Below are 16,381 nucleotides of genomic sequence, written 5' to 3'. Positions count from 1 at the left end.
TGCCCGAGAGGCAGGCTGATATTCCTCTGGTACTAGATAAACTGCACTCCCTCAGCAGTTGTGAATTTTCCTTACAGGCAAGGTATAATTTCATTTGATAGCTATGTGGGATAAACATCTTCAAATTAAGTATATGTAAAAACATTTACAGCGACTTTACATACGATGCAGCCCACATATTTAACTTAAAACGACTTCCTGTGGTTTCCCCAAATACCTCTATACGGTTGTAAGACCGCTCTACTACACATAGAAAGGAAATTCTGGGAAGTGATCATGCAGACACACTGAGCTATCGCAGGCCTTCCAAGTTGGGTAGAAGGGGAGGAAGGAGCATTTAGATCTGAGCTGAAGAAAACTGAATTGATAGGAGTTCTTAAAAATGGGCTATGAGAACACAGAGCTAAACAACAAGACTGGTGAAAGAAATCTAGGGTACCCACTCTGAAAGCACTCCCTGAGTCTGGAAAAATGGTTCTTGAAAGTCTTATTTTCCAGAAAAACTTCAGCAGTACTGTGCAAGAAGCAATGACAAAATAATTTGAGAGCCAACATGTACCTCTGTTTTATACACCTTGAAATTTATTAAAACATCTGGAATACCCCTTTATAACCCACAATCTAGTTGAACATGTAAAGCAATCTTAAAAGGTCAAGGAGATAGAGCGTTACATGAAGCAGGTAACTCTTTGCTCAAAAGACTGCTAGTGAAATACCAGTTGTACATAAAAGAGAAAAATAAAACATAGCACAGGTAATGTTAAATGAGACAATGATGTTTTTAAACATCATTTTAAACAGGGTTCCTGATGATCAGCTGGTGAAATAGAATCCATGTGTAAACCACTAATGCTCTTTTCCCTATAGTAATAAAACCAAGAGATATTAATTACTTCATGAACTGTGCAGACACGTTGGACTATGGCAAGGGTTTCAATGGCAGAAAGAGGCGCCTTGAAAAATGTAAGTCTGAGCTCTTGGAATTAATGACATCATCCTAGAAAAGCCAAGCTGTCTTGTGAAAAGTGAAACGTTCATTCCTTTCATAGCAATGTCACTGGAATTCACTAATTTCTTTGCAATGGAAATGCATTGTTCCCCGAAGAATTTGATCTTGCGCTTGCACAGGTGACTCAGCCAAATAGTACATGCAGGTTGAAATACATACACTCATTGTGATATACATAAAAGTAGGCACAAGAATTTGATTATCATAGTGTTCTTTACAAGTTTGAAGGCATTACTGTGATGGCCATAGCATAATTACATAGGCAGAAAAGCAGAGAAGTCCAGAACGAAAATATTGAGGAAAGATCTCTGCAGTTCAGAGCTGTAACTGCTATTTTGCTTTTGTTCAAAATACCTCGGATATTTGAAAAAGTCAACAGTTTCACAACCAACCTTGGACAAGCTAATCTTTGACTAGCACAGTCAGCCAAGACAGAAACTTTTCTGATAACTGCTGGTGTCATTGATCTTCACCTCGGTCAGCTTGCTGCAGCCTCACACTTGTTCTGTCTGACTCTTGCAAGGCTGCTATGGAGCAGTTAATAATGATTACTAGTCAAACCTCTCCTGACTGTGGTAGCTTATGTGATGTGGTTTAGCTTTTCTCATAGGGTTCTTTGGATTGGCATTTAGACCAGCATAAATAAGATAAAGGAAAATGAAAACATGTATTTCAACAGCTTCATGGCTTTGTCTTTTAAATAAACTGAATCACTCTTTGTCACGTAAGTTTATCAGAATAACAGATTTAGTAATTACCACTCCTTAAAAATAATAATCAAAAAGCCACATCTCATTTTCTTCACATAAAGAATACTTTTAGTGACCTCCATTTTTGGACATTGTCTGAAATTTCATGGAAAAAAATCTATAGAAATACCACATATTTCTTCTATTTATTTATTTATTTTACCTTGAAGAAGTCTGTTGTGCAAATCAGAGGAGTAGTATACAAGCAGAATTCAGCCAAGGGAGGTAAGTCATGCTTGTCTTACTCTGAAGTTAATGGGACGCCACATGTAAGAAGGCTCTACAGATGACTAGAGACAGATCTGTGTTCCGTTATTGTCTGTCAAAACAAGCTGGCTGGAACAGAAGGTTTCTTTCTTGTCAGATCTGCTCTTCATACATATACACACATTGGGTTGGAGTCACAACTTCATTGCTTTGTTTCTATGCCAGTGAAACTATACTGGAAGACTGAATAAAATGAGACTAAGAAGAAAATCAGGCCCGTTGGTTTGAGATGGAAAACTCTGCATTATCATCTTACTCCTCTGGAGTATCTGAATTTAGTTTATCAAGCTTGCTTACATCCCACACAAAGCAAGGCATGGTATAGAAAGATGACTCTGGGTAAGAAGTGTGTCCCAAATTCTAGGAGCATCCATACAATTGCAGTTTACTTTTCTTTGGTTGGTATTGCAGTCATGTTGAAGATGTACATGTATCAGGATTTACAACTGTGTCAAACTTGCAGGCATTAGAGGTAGGGATGCAATATTCTTCCAAGAGGAATAACTCCGTGTCTTTGTCTTATGTGTGCCAGGAAACATATGTTTCTGTTGGTTGTCCTTTTATTCAGTCAAAAATTATATTAGTATCATATGAGAGATACTCTGGTTTCCATTTCTGTAGTATCTTTCAAACCTCCTTGTTTGCCAGGAGCAGTGTCAGTGCACAGCCCTGAAAAAAGAGCAGTGAATTTGTTCTGACAAGCTCTATGACAAGCACAGACTCCTCCTCGCTCTGTTTCACACAGGCCCTTTTTTCCTAGTTGGCTCTCCAGCTATCCCAGAACTATTTTCAGCAGTATGGATTTGCAGAGGACAGCTGTCTACATTCACAGTAGTATTTTATCTAAGCATTTTATTTCCATTTTCAATTCAGTATAATTTCCCTAGGTTCTTAGTATTTTTTAATTATTTGAGCAAAAATGTCTTCAAATTCTCAATTCTGCTCTCAGGTCACTGAAACCCATAAAAAAATCTAGCTTCAAAACTTAAATTCTGATACTTAGGATGGTGTAAAACCTGTTAGGTTATGGTGCCAAAAGGCTGATTGATCCCTGTGCACTGACAGAAGCAGGAGGCTCAGGGGTGGGGAGAGCCCCCGGAGCCCCACAGGGGCAACAGAGCCCCTTCCCCAGCCCTTCCTGGTGCCACCAGAGCCCTCTCCAAGCTCTCCTCCTGGAGGGGTCCACACTGCAGATAAGTAGGTGTCTGTGTGTGTCTATTTTCCACTAACAGACCTTCATCCTGATCAGCCAGCGAGGGGAACAGCAAGAGACCTTCGGCACCGTTTGTGTCTGCGTGAGCGCTGAGCGTGCCTGCCCGTGTTGCTCGCCATGTGTCCACATACGCGTGTTGCACCGTGTGTGCACACGTGCCGTTGCATCGTGCCTGCTGGCAATACACGCTCGGCCCCACTGCGGGCAGCACCTGGGGGCACGGAGCTGCGTCAGGCTGCCCTCGATGGGGCTGCCAGGTTCGGCAACCCCTAACACAACCCACCCGACATGCGGTCCGCGAGATAGATGTCCGGAGAGCCGACTGTTCAATGCAAACTGCTATTTTAATGACTGGATATATCTTTCAATGCGAGAGCACCTATTTCACTTTCTTCCTAGCCAACTGAGAGAACACATAGCGTGACACTAGTTGCAAGTTATTGGGAATAAATTTGAGGTTTTATGTTGAACTTTTTCTACTTGCTTAGAAGGCCAATATCTAGGATTTGCATCAAGTCAGGTGACGGTAACAGCTCCTTCTGACCGAAAACCAGAGACTGATACGGCCTCTTTTCCAAATATTTCATTCAAGAACGACTGGCGCAGGGCAGGCGCGGTGTTAAACGTGGCTCCCAGCACGGACACCTGCCGGCGGTGCCCAGTCCCCCTCATTCAAGCCCGCCCTCAGGCTGATTTCTGGTACAGCTGCACCTCCCCAGACGCCAGCCGAGGCCCGCTCCTCACCCGCCGGGCCCGTTAGCGGCGGAGGCCCGCTCCCGCCAGGCCGCCTGGGCCCACAGGCCGAGGCGAGGCCCCAGGGCCCGGCCTACCGAACCCGAACCCGAACCCGCTCCCCTCCCCGGCCCCCAGCACTTCCCGCCCGCCTCAGCCCCGCGGGGCCTCCGCGGCTCGCTGGGACGGGCCCGGCCCGGCTCCGCCCCGCGGCCCCGGCGCCCTATAAGGCCGCCGCCACCGCCGGGCCGCCCCCGATCTGCGCCGGAGCGGGAGGCCGAGGGCCATGGTGTTGAACCCGGTGCTGGGGAAGCTGGTCAGCAAGAGGGTGGTGCTGGCCAGCGCCTCGCCGCGCCGGCAGGAGATCCTCACCAACGTGGTGAGTGCGGGCGGGCCGCTCGCCTCGCCTCGCCCGGGCAAGGGGGAGAAGGGCCGGCGGCGGGCAGGGGCCGCCAAGCGCCGGGCCGGGCCCTGCGGGTTCCCGCCGCCTCCCGCCCGTCCGCTCCCCGGGGGCGGGTGGCAGAGGGCGGGCAGAAGCCCCGCACGGGCCTCCGGCAGCGGCCCGGCTCGCTGCGCTTGCGGGCGATGGCGGCAGCGGCCTGCGGGGCCGGGGCCGTTCGGAGCTTCCCGCCCGGCTGCGGCCGCGTTTCTGCCCCCCAGCCCGAGCTGCACGGCGGCTTACCTAGGAGTAGTATTTTTATTTTTTTTTTTTCTGATCCCAGCGCTTCTTGGGTCAGGTTTCCTCTGTAAGCAAGTACGCGTGCGCCGGTTTTGTGTATGATTAATACGAGAGTGGATTAAAGTATTCTGCTGACAGGGAGGTGGCGTGATCACACGACTTAGGCTGAAAAATGCCGGCATGGTTACTTCTGGCACGTTACAGAAACGTTTGGACGGTCTTACCATGGAGTGAAGTAATTGAAAATGTACTTCCATTGCCCTTACTCCAGATACTTGCTACCAAAACTTATGAAAATTTGTACTTGGGCTTCTGAAACGTCTGAAAACTTGATGGGATTACTGTTATGAGTGGGGAGGGGCAGGGGGAATAGGGTAGCTGTCTCCTTTCTGTAAAGCACTTGTGGAGTGCAAAGGGAGCTGTAACCCATCGTTCAGACCGCTCAGCCCCTGTGGAGGAACATGTTGACCGCACTGGGCAGGCTGCAGGAGGCTTTTGAATGGCACTTGAGTATCAGAATGCATCTAATTTAGATTGCTGAGTGGGACTGTTCTTCGTGGGAGATGCTGAACTTAAATGGGAAAAAGTATATTCTCTTCAAAATGGAGAGATGGGAGAAGCACCAAGGTTCAAGCATGCACTAAGTTATTAGGAACATAATGTGTCTGCTGGGTGTAGTAGCTTTACAGGTATAACCTGCAGGCAAGAAGTAGGAAAAATACGTTTTTTTGATAAAACCATACAGCAAGTGCCTCTTCTTGTTTTCTGTTTATCACATGTATAATGACTCATAAAGTGTGGGTAGTAAAGCCATGTAAGAATGTGTACTACATAGTAAAGTACTGTGGATGAATTCAATAAGAAAGAAACCAGTAGTAGAATAGTCTGTTTATGAAGTGCATAAGTTTTATACTGTTAGATTTTTATAGGAGTAAATGGTGAAATTACTAATGCGACTAGGTTCTAATAAGTAATAAGGGTAAAATCAAGTAAGCACACCAGTTTAAGAGTTCTTTCTCATTGTTTGTTTTGTTTGGACTGCTTGCACATGATATGTATAGACCAAACACTGTAATGGAAGCACTGGTTTTAACCCTATGCATTTGGGAGGGAGGGGTGTTAAAGTGGAAAGAGCAAAAATCAAAATTTGTCGCTTGCTTAATATGTCTTGGGAGCAACCTTTAATAACAAGATCAGATTGACTGCATTGCTTTCCTTTGTTACAGGGCCTGCGGTTTGAGGTGGTTCCATCCTGGTTTAAGGAGACACTTGAAAAGTCATCTTTCGCAGCCCCTTATGAGTATGCTGTGGAAACAGCAAAACAGAAAGCTCTTGAAGTAGCAAACAGAATGCATGTAGTAAGTTACCAGCTATTTCAGCAATGAGATTTTTGTCTTTAAGTGGTGCGTGTTACTGTGACTTAATTTGCTTGTACTTCCTAGGTGCTCTCGTGAGTGCATTTTCCTCACTGAAGGCAAATGGATGTTTTTCTGTCCTTTGTGAAAGATAGTTTCCTGAAATTAATTTACCTAATCAAAAGAAGGTCTTGTGCCTGCAGTTCGGGCTTTCCACAAACAGAAGTGACTTGCATCTCTTATCAGCAGCACACCTACTGTTGCTTGGGTTATATACTTGGTAGTTCCTTCCAACAGTCAGGGGTGTGGCTGGACAGTTGTTAATTCTGGGTATTTGTTGACTGTGGAGGCAGACTCTGGAAAAACACACTGATGTGAATCCAGTGCTTTGTTGTAGCTTTCATTGAGCAGTCGTAACAGGAGAACAGCTCAGAATTTGTGAGTATAGAGGTGCTAGAGGAAAGCAGAAGACAAATCTGTTTTAAAGCATTCTGGACAAAGAAACAGGCAATTTCATTTTAACAAGGGAGAAGCTGATGTGATTTCAGGTTCAGTAGTCAGGGCATCCATTTTGTATTCTAAATATTGCCAAAACCAGTGATACAACTTAAACTATCAGTGGCATATTTGACTTCTGCCCTTGGCTGTGATCACTGTGTGTGAGCACATAAGGCTGTTCTCTGCCAGAACCTATTTTGAAGTCTAGCTGATTATATCCCACAAAAGGTACCATAATTTCTTAATAATGCAGCTCTGAAAGAGAGGAGTGTGTTTGAACCTATACTGATGGCAGAAAAGGAATGTTGAACACTTTAAACCAACAATGTTGCCAGATATCACTGTTCTTCAAAGCAAATATTGCATGATCTCCAGTGTAAATCGTTATCCAGGTTTCCGTCAACTTTTTCAGAGAATGGTACAACATTAGGACAGTTGATTTTAAACCCAACTTCACTAAGTGACTTACACTGGGCTTTCATTGCAAAACACTATGCAGGTGATAATGCTAGTTCAGTGGAGTTCAGAATGCTGCTTCATACAGCAATTTTGTTAATGATGTCTGGAACTAGTTCTCCTATCTAAAGCGCATCAACAGCCTTTCTGTAGAAGAATTACCTCCCTACCAACTTTTTAATATAATGATCACAGTTACAGACACGCTTCCTGTCTTGCTGTGTTAAATACCTATGTATCTTGTAACATGCAAGTAAATCAAAACTCAGCTATAAGGACCGATTACAGTTTAAAGCCAAGAAAAGGCTACAAGGAATCTATATACCCCTATCTCTCAGTTCCCCAAAATGGATGGTATGTGTTGCCTTATGAGATTGATAAGCAAAGTGTTAAAAGTTTGTTTTTCAGCAAAACTTGGCTTGGAAAAATGATCCTAGAGGGCTGTACTCCCTGGCTTCCATACACTGGGCACTTTAAAGGAATTCTGTCTGCCACCTTGAAGACTTTTGAGAATGCAGTTAGTTCTTTCCTGGATGCATTTGTTTATCAGTGACATATTTGAGCAGAATTGACCTCAGAATGGTCTGCTCAAGCCTCCTCACTTTTATGGCGATATAAATGTTTTGTAAACAGTGCAAAAGGGGAAACATTGTCTTGTTTTCAGGTCAGTGTAGAGCCCTACCTGTAAACCACTGAACTTAGTTTTCTTACCTTAAGTTTTAAAAATTTTTTTCTTTCTACCTCTTTTGAGAAATATCTTCTTTCTTTATGCCTTTGCAGAAACACCTGAGAACACCTGATGTTGTCATAGGAGCAGACACTATTGTGGTAAGAAGTCTTCTGTGGTTTAGCATTGTTTTAATTTATGACAAATGTAGAAAATACTTGTATCTTTAGGGTTAAAGTTTGAAAGCTGTCTTCACTGAGAAGTTACACCCACAGTATGATCTGTCTTTAGGGTTTTGTGGGTGTGGGTTTTAGGGGTTTTTTCCCAACAAGGCAATTTTTGGTATCTTGAGTGTTGGAAGCCTTGCTGCTAGTTTTGTGGAGACACTAGTGTTGCATAAGTATTGCCTTGGATCCTCTAGTATGTAATGGAAATTCTGTTCTCAGGCAACTGTTGACTGTCAAGAAGTCCAGATCATGTGAACTGTTCAATATTGTGCCTTTTAGTGGGCATCACTTCATACCTGTCATCTCCACAGAGACAGTGAATGGTTAAGGACAGAAGAAGGTGAATTACCCTTTTGTTTGAGTGCTGCAGCCACTGGAGGGTAGAGTGTTCCACTCATTATGTGCTTGACACTAAATTACCTGTTCTACCAAAGTATCTATGCTTCTTCCTTTATTCAGTAGACTCGTGTTTGAAGCCCTGGCTGAAATCATGGCTTAAATGTAATTTCTGACCTCAGTTTCTCAAGAGGAAGAAAAAACAGCATACTCACTCTGTCTTTCTGTTTTAGACTGTGGATGAGCAGATCCTGGAGAAACCAGTTGATAAGCAGGATGCATATAGGATGCTGTCAAGGTCTGTAGTTTTAAGATTCCAAATGTGTATATTAAGCTGTTTTAAAAGGAGCTGTACAGATTCCTTGATGTATATGAAGAATTCAGTAGACAGAAATTTTTCAATCATTTTTAAATAGCGTAAGCCAGTTCTGCCACTGAAGAAGTTAGACCTGCTTTTACGTTAACCAGAGCTGCTTGGTTTTGCCCCTTCACCTTAAGAAGCTGAGAGATTTAATGAACCATTTTTTTTTCTCACTTGGGTTAGTTTTCAGAATCAATTATTACAAGGCTGTATCTATGCTTCAGCTGATACAGGATGGGGAGATACAGAGAGAAATCATGATGGGAAGGAGGATAGAACCATCATAGAAGTGGTTTGAGGCTTGACATTTAATGGATAAATATTCCCTGTACAAAACAGTGCATGGTGATATGCGTTCATGGACAATTGCTTTAAATTCTATAGTTTAACTGAGGAAGAAAAACCTACTTCCATCAGAGTTCTCCATGGATAGTGGCCTGGTTTTGAGGCTTCTGTTTTTTTCCTAAAGGATACTTTTCCCTACAAGCATAATGTTGTTTTATAGCACTCTCTTTTTTTAAGAAACAACAACTAAATAACTTAGTCACCTCCTTTCTGAAGGATCACATGTGATGAATCCTCTAGTCATCCTTCTGTTTTATGGGGGAAATACAGAAAAGGTGCACTACTTGTTTCACTGGTTTACATTGTAATTCAGGTGTCTCCTAAAGAGAATACAAGTGGCTTGGTAGTTTTTGGAGTTTTGCTCTGTAAGTCTTTTAGGTTTATTTTTTTTCATTGATGACTTAGGCTGAATTTTTGATCCTTTGTAGCATGTTACTAACTTAAAAGTAGTAATCTTTAAAAAAGAAAAAAAAAAAAAAAAAAGATAGCAGCATATGTTAGTAGGAGATTCCTAAAGTCTGTCTGGCAAGAGATTTCTCACAACTGTTTTTGTTTGAAATCAAGACAAGTTTGGTTAGTTCAAATATAGGTGTTTGGTTGTTTTTTTGTTTTGTTTTGGTTTTTTTACAGTGCTTAGTCTACTTCTAATACATGCAAATATTTTGGCTTTTTTTTTTTTTTTTAAGTTCAGTAGGTCAGTCTCTTTCTTAATCATGGATATGAAATGCACTTAAATTTAGGTTTTTAGAACTCCTCTCAGTTTTGTTCCATATGAACAGAAAAAAATGCAGACAAGATACATATCTGCATATATCCAAGGTGTCAGATTAAAATTTTCACTCACTGTTTCATTTTCCAATTGATCATATGGAATGTTGTGGGGGATAGTAAGAGTGTGAGATGCTTCTGATTGCATCAAATAATAGCCTGGCTAATCTCTAGGAGACTGTTCCTTAATTAGTCTCAAGTTCTTATGCTATTTATTATACTTGCATTGTTTACACATTAGATTAATTTTGAGGGCCTTAGGTTTATTAATCGGCCACAGTGTGGTGCTCTGGAGCCACTCCAAGGGAGAGGACATGGGTCTGGGGTAAGAGGGAATATATAGGCTCTCTTCCTCTACACTCTGCATCTCTTACTCTGGTTTGCCATGGGGTCCCTGGGTGCCAGTCTGGATTAAATGTGTACAGAAGCTCTAGTTGCCTATCACTTGTTCAGTCTAAGTTGCATCACCTAGCTATTTATTGCCAGCTTTCAGTGAAGATGCCTGTAATAGTAGTGTTTATGCTGATTGTTTTTTTTCTTATGCATTTGAAATAGTCACTTCTTATGTACAGTAAATAAGCTAATACCATGGACTACTTTTCCAAATTGTGGATGTTGGTACAAGTGAGATTTTGGAGACTTGAAATGACTGAATCTCTTGATAGTGTTTTTGTTTTGACAATGTCTTTCCACCTATATTGAAATAAAAAAATAAATTAAAATGGTTTTATTTAGGATACATGTCAGAGCTATCATGTGATGTATTAATATAGTGGTCTGTTTCTCAGGCTGTAGTAACATAATCACATAGGACATTTTCGCACATAACGTATTTCATAAAACTGATGCTTAATCCATGTTTCCTCCCTGACAGGTTGAGCGGCAAAGAGCACAGTGTTTTCACAGGAGTGGCTATTATACATTGCAGTAGTAAAGGTACATGTGTCATTTTATTAAAACTCAGTATTTTCATTAAAATTATTCTTATAAGGACTTGTACAAGTGAAGAAATGAGATGGGAATTTTTCATATACAGTCTGAACTGGCTTCCTAGTCAAGATGAGAATTACCTTATCAATATATAAATTAAAAACTCCCCTTCTTACTGTATTAAGTTTTCACACAGGAAGGAAGATGACAAAATACAATAGACTTTAGAAATACTGTCTCTGGAAGCTATGGGACTAATTAAAAGACTGGTGTAAGTTGTGGGAGTATTCTAAATGAAATTCAAGTAAGGCACTACAAACTGTGGGACAGAGCAGAATCTGATCCATGTTAACTTTACTCCTGTGTTCAGTTTATACACTAGCTGATGAATACAAGCAGTTGCTGTATCTGTAGTTACTTCATTTTTCAGTAAATAAGGGAAGCTTTAGAGCCCATTTTTAGGGGATGAGTCAAGTAATGGCTTAATGCCCCAGACTGTTAATGAACTGTAGGAAGCAGTACATCAATGTTCTTTATCAGATAATTTATATAGTAAGCAAGTGGTTTTTATGAGAACTGTACTATTAATATAATTTGAGGAATGTTTAGTTTGGGGGATATCCTCTGGTAATTATGCCAATATTCTTTTAGTGGAACTTTTGCGAGGATCATTTCTCTGAAATTTCACTAGACATAGTCTTTCTGTAGACAAATTATTTAGAGCTTTTAACATTTACTGGAATGATTGCTCTTAACTCTTGTACAGAAATTAAGTCAGTGATCCAGTACCCTTACTAATATGCTAGTGCAGTAGAAAGAGCTGCTGGAAAAGAAATAAAACATGTTATCGACGGGTTCCTGTGAGCAGTCCAGCAGGAATAATAATGTCTTTAAGTGTTTGCTCTAGGAAGAAAGTGGAAGTGCATACAACTGTAGTACTGATGCTGTGACAGCATGTCTCATTTGAAGTTTACAAATTTAATCCACATTGTACTCAGATGAATAAAAATACCGTAAGTCTGCATATTCCCCAAGTGATGCAATCAATGGAAGAGTTTCCTAGAATACATTTTATGTTTTAGTTCATAATTACAATGCTGTTGTTAAGTACCACATATATGTTACAGATGGAATTTTCATCTTGAGCTGATTGGGGTTTTTTATCTATACTGAAAGACGTAGTAATCTATCTTTATGTGCAACAATTTTTTTGTTTCATTTGGGTCATTAAATGTGTTTTCAACACTAACACCATTAGCAGTTGGTTAGTATTCTTCCCTTGGTCTGTACTGCGGATCTTTCTTAGTCCTCCTCAAGAATTTCCACTGCTATCAAAACAGCAGTAACAGGAGATGCTGACCTTGGTACTTATGGAAGACAGTAGAGAGAACTAATCTGTAACGTGCACACTCATTTGTGCGAGGCCATTTCCTTTTGAACACGTTTTGGAAAAGCCTCCGTCTGCAATGATACCGGTTTCACAGTGTACCACATGCAACAGGGTCCATACCCAGGTGTGCAGTACCTTTTTGCACCTCTGGCCTTCTATCAACTGCTTCTAGTTACAGAAGTCTAAAATAATTGTGTTATTTCTTGCGAGATGATAGGAAAATGACACTGATGGTTACTGATGGGACTGCTGGATGTCTGACTCTGCAGTGTAGATGCAGCTGCACATTCACATTCAAGCATTTGTAACAGCTACATTTTTAACTATGATGTGTTGTTAAGAGTTCTTTCACAACAGTCATAAAGTTAGAAGGATGTTTGCAGCCTTTTTTGTACTCAGTGCTGGATGTGTATGCTAGCAGTCCATAAATAGCTCTGCATAAGCATTGTTCATTTAAGAGTGCATCCCACACAGGGAGAGCAACCTGTTAGCTCCAAGACAGGACTGCAGAGGTTGCAAATGCAAGCTTTTACTTTTTTGGGGAAGTTACAAGTCCACTGTCCCTAAAGAGCATTATTTGTCATTTCATACATCTGTGTAGTATCTTTAATTTTTCCCAAGCGAAAACATCAAATGAATATGAAATGAAACTGAGATGTTATGCTCTCTAAACTACAATTTCTAATAAGACCTCTTCCTTTCTGTAGATAATCAGCTAGAGACAGAAGTCACCGATTTCTATGAAGAGACTAAAGTAAAATTTTCTGACCTGTCTGAAGAGCTCTTATGGGAGTACATTCATAGTGGGGAGCCAATGTAAGTAAGACCTTGAAGCTATCACACAGTACTTGAGAATAGGCCTTAGGGTACATTAGTAGCCACCAGCATAAAACATTTTCTCCTGTGTTCTGTGAAATTTTGCTGTGGATATATGATAAATGATAGCATGGGTGATGCAAGGTGGGTATTCTGTTCTTGTCTAGAGCTATCATTCCTCCAGGGAAAGTGAGCTACCTTTTTATTGCCATAAAAAATTTGAAAAGTGAAGGCTGTTGAAATACTCTAGATTAGAGCAAGCACTCATGCAATATACAATTACCTCTCTGTTAACAGAGGCATTCAGGGAGCTTGGATACCTGAGACAATGGATAGTTCTCATTATAAAACAGGTGATTGGAGTGAGTATTGGCTAGTCAGGGTGTTGGAGAACTTTATTGAAAGAAGCTAGAACTTGGTTTATTTAGTTTATCAAAATCACACTGTGCTGATGCAAAAAACACCAATGTAATTTTCACTTATTCTTGTGGCCACCTTATATGTGTTCCTATGCCGTAATTGTCTCCTAGCATGTGTTTTTCCACTGCCTTTGTAATATACTAGTTACTTAAAGATAACATTGATTCCACAGCAGAAATAGGATGAGAACAGACTGCCTAACTACTCCTAAGATGAAGTTGCCTAGATTGCTAAAAAAAAAAAGAAAAAAAGTACTTATTTGGAGACAACAAGGGGAATATTTGTGACTTTACAGAATTTGCCTTTCCTTTGTGTTAGCTGAAGCTTAGTGAAGGCAAATCAGGCCTTAGTTAACACTATGGATTGCTTATCTGGTGGTCTGAGGTGAACTTTTGGCTCTGTAACTTCAATTCTGACTGTGTAAGAGTATCAGTCATGGTGGTTTTAAAACTCATTTGTGCTATAAAACTGTACAGTCATGTTTTACTGGGGGAAGAGGAACCACTGTAGACTTTGGATTTAACTGCTTATGTGTAAATGAGGCATTCTTTCTGAAGATGTAAGGTTCCCAGCTCATTAAAGAGGCTGAAGCTAAATTGGATTATGGAAAGAAGAATGTTTTGGTAAGAATACAGTTTGTAACAGAAATTCCTAGTTAGGTTTTTGAAAGGTGATCTTTACTATGCAGCTGATCATGAAGTTGCAGTTTGAAGGAGAAATGACCATGGATTTTTAGGAAGAATGTCAGCTTGAAAAATATTTTGGAATATTCTGATTATTTCATCTGGAAGAAAATAAGCTTTAGCAGTGCTGTGCTGCAGCAAAATGACTCATGAGCAGCACTGGGTAATTCTGTTCATTCTGCTAAACAGGGTGTGTGACAGCAAGGGTTTCTCAGGAGCCAAAGGTTCAGAGAATATATTTCATTACTCTCTGGAGCAGAAGCCAGTCAATCTTCATTCATATAATCAAGAGGATAGGAAGAATTTCCTCTGGCCTTGTGAAGGAACTATAAATTTTGCAAAACAGTAAGAAGTCTCTCATGGGGTTGGTTTTTGGTTTTTTTTTTGGTTGGTTGTTTTGGTTTTTTGTCCCCTCCTCCAAGGCCACCACTACTGGTTACGTATTTGTATGCATACAGGTTTTCCTAAACGCTACTGCAGTTCAAATGACCATTAGTTTATTTTTTAAATGGTGACTTAATTTTGTGAAACCATACAAGACTTCATGATCACATGAAAAATTAGAAGGAAATTGACTCTTTTGTGCTGTTGAGGATTGGATTGAGTTCTTACAGTAAGGACAAAATTGGCATATAGTATTTTAGAAGTCAGTCACTGGTGGCACAGGGATTTATTCTAAAAGTATATAGCTGATTTAAAGTATGAATAAGGGAGAAGGGAAGGGCACTATCTCAAGGTAGACTGTGATAAGGCTATAAAAACCCTCAAAAATTTTGGCTGCAGAAAGATGGCCTTTCCCTTTCTGTTTTATTCCTGTTCCTCTTTCCAGCCAAGGATTTTCTGCCTGCTGACAGGGTCTCTTTTCTGGCCCTCTGTAGAAAGAGGGCTGGACCATGGTAATCATAACTGGTTTGGGCTTGTGTAATGAGTAGACTTACTTTCTGCCAGTCTCTTTGACCCAGCTTTTTATCTTGTAATCTTTCCCTTGTGAACAACTTCCTCTGTCTCTCCTCACAACTTCCAGTCTGCAGATGCTGTGTGGTTTTTGGTAGCTCTGCCCTGAATGGTGGCAATGAAACCAAAGGACCCTACTGCACTCTGGGAAAGAGGTGATTACAGAAGCTGAAGCTCTACAGTTTCAGACTTAACTATGAAGTAATGTAGAATGTAAATGTCTAACTCTCTTCCTTTCTATGATTTGTCTTAAGAGTTATTTCCTTCAAAGCTATAGCAAATGTATCTTTTAGATTTGGTGAATAATTACAGTCTCACAGCACAAATTAGCTCATGGATAGCTTGAGGTTATCAGCTCTTAGAGCATAAGAGCAAAAATCTTCCAGGTGCAGGATTACAGAAGTAAGGGGAGCTGTGCTGTTCTTATACTAGAATTAACTTATTTTTAATCTATTATGTTGCTACAGTTGACTCCTATGTATGAAATAGTTGTTCTGCATTCACCAGAACTTACTAGTAAATCTTTTTCTTGTACCTGCCTATCTCTGCTCCTTTGCAAGTTCCTTTGCAAACGGAAATGCATCTCTGGTTCCATGATGTGTGTATGCTGACTGGGCGTGTAGCTGTTGCCTCTCCCAAGAGATAGGTGACCAAATTCTGCTTCTCCTTACCTCTCATGCCAGTCTCTCTGCTCTACAAAACCACTAACTTTATATTTAAAGGAACTAAAGGTGGGACTTGTCTAATTTGTATTGATATGTGAAGTGAAGATAACTAAGCTTGGATATCCAATCAACTAATAGTTGATAGAGATGCAAAAAATTAGTGTACAGCTTCTAATGTATTTTAAATGTTTGCTTCAATAAAGATGAATTTTGTCAGTGATGTACCTATATCTCTCTGACTATTAGTGAAGCCCAGTCACTATCTCAGATGGGCTCTGTCTAATGTGGCTGAAAGTTGTATTTCTGCTAATGTGACTATATGGGCCAAGACACATGTATAACTGTCATAGATGTGTTCTTGCCTTTGGAAACCCACCTAAAACCCAACCAAGCATCTCCCTTCATCTGTAGGAGCAGTAGCGCTTGTTAGTGGAACAATGGTTTATTTGATCTTTGGCTCTGTGTTGGACAATACAGATATTGTATACATGGATATACGATTTTGTGGCATGACTAAAGTTAGAGTTCTACAGCTAATAAAGGAAATGTGCTTTAATGTTGCATTTTCAAGAGTTACCTCCATTTCACCTCTTTCTTAACATTTTTTCCCTATTATATTGTGTGGGGGTTGGTTTGTTGTTTGGGGGAGGGGAGTGTTAGAAAAAATCAGTGGATGCTGCACATATTCCTGCTGTATTGTGTGTGGGTTGGTTGGTTGTGGGGTTTTTGTTGTTGTTTTTGGTTTTGTTTTTAAATCAATGTATGTTGCACACATTCCTGCTGAAATCATGTATTCTCTACAACAGTTACTGAAAAATGTTTTCGTTGCAGCAGTGATCTTACTGTTTGTCAAAAAGTCTT

The 16,381-nt window shown here is 40.6% G+C and overlaps 1 protein-coding gene across 2 annotated transcripts in view; it reads left to right on the top strand.

The window, feature by feature from the left end:
• The first annotated feature begins 4,192 nt into the window (after positions 1-4,192).
• The window catches only part of ASMTL (acetylserotonin O-methyltransferase like), a 31,500-nt gene continuing 19,311 nt past the window's right edge, over positions 4,193-16,381 (top strand). For both annotated transcript variants that reach the window (XM_075057210.1, XM_075057209.1), the window contains exons 1-6: positions 4,193-4,349; positions 5,876-6,007; positions 7,739-7,786; positions 8,422-8,486; positions 10,537-10,598; positions 12,690-12,798. In XM_075057210.1, coding sequence (XP_074913311.1) covers positions 4,257-4,349; positions 5,876-6,007; positions 7,739-7,786; positions 8,422-8,486; positions 10,537-10,598; positions 12,690-12,798 — 509 coding nt within the window. In that variant the 5' untranslated portion in view covers positions 4,193-4,256. The remainder of the gene's footprint in view (positions 4,350-5,875; positions 6,008-7,738; positions 7,787-8,421; positions 8,487-10,536; positions 10,599-12,689; positions 12,799-16,381) is intronic.

This window comes from Buteo buteo, chromosome 25 (genome assembly GCF_964188355.1).
Source record: "Buteo buteo chromosome 25, bButBut1.hap1.1, whole genome shotgun sequence".
NCBI lineage: Eukaryota > Metazoa > Chordata > Aves > Accipitriformes > Accipitridae > Buteo > Buteo buteo.
Note: the sequence above shows the minus strand (reverse complement) of the source record. Positions and strands in the feature narration are given on the sequence as shown.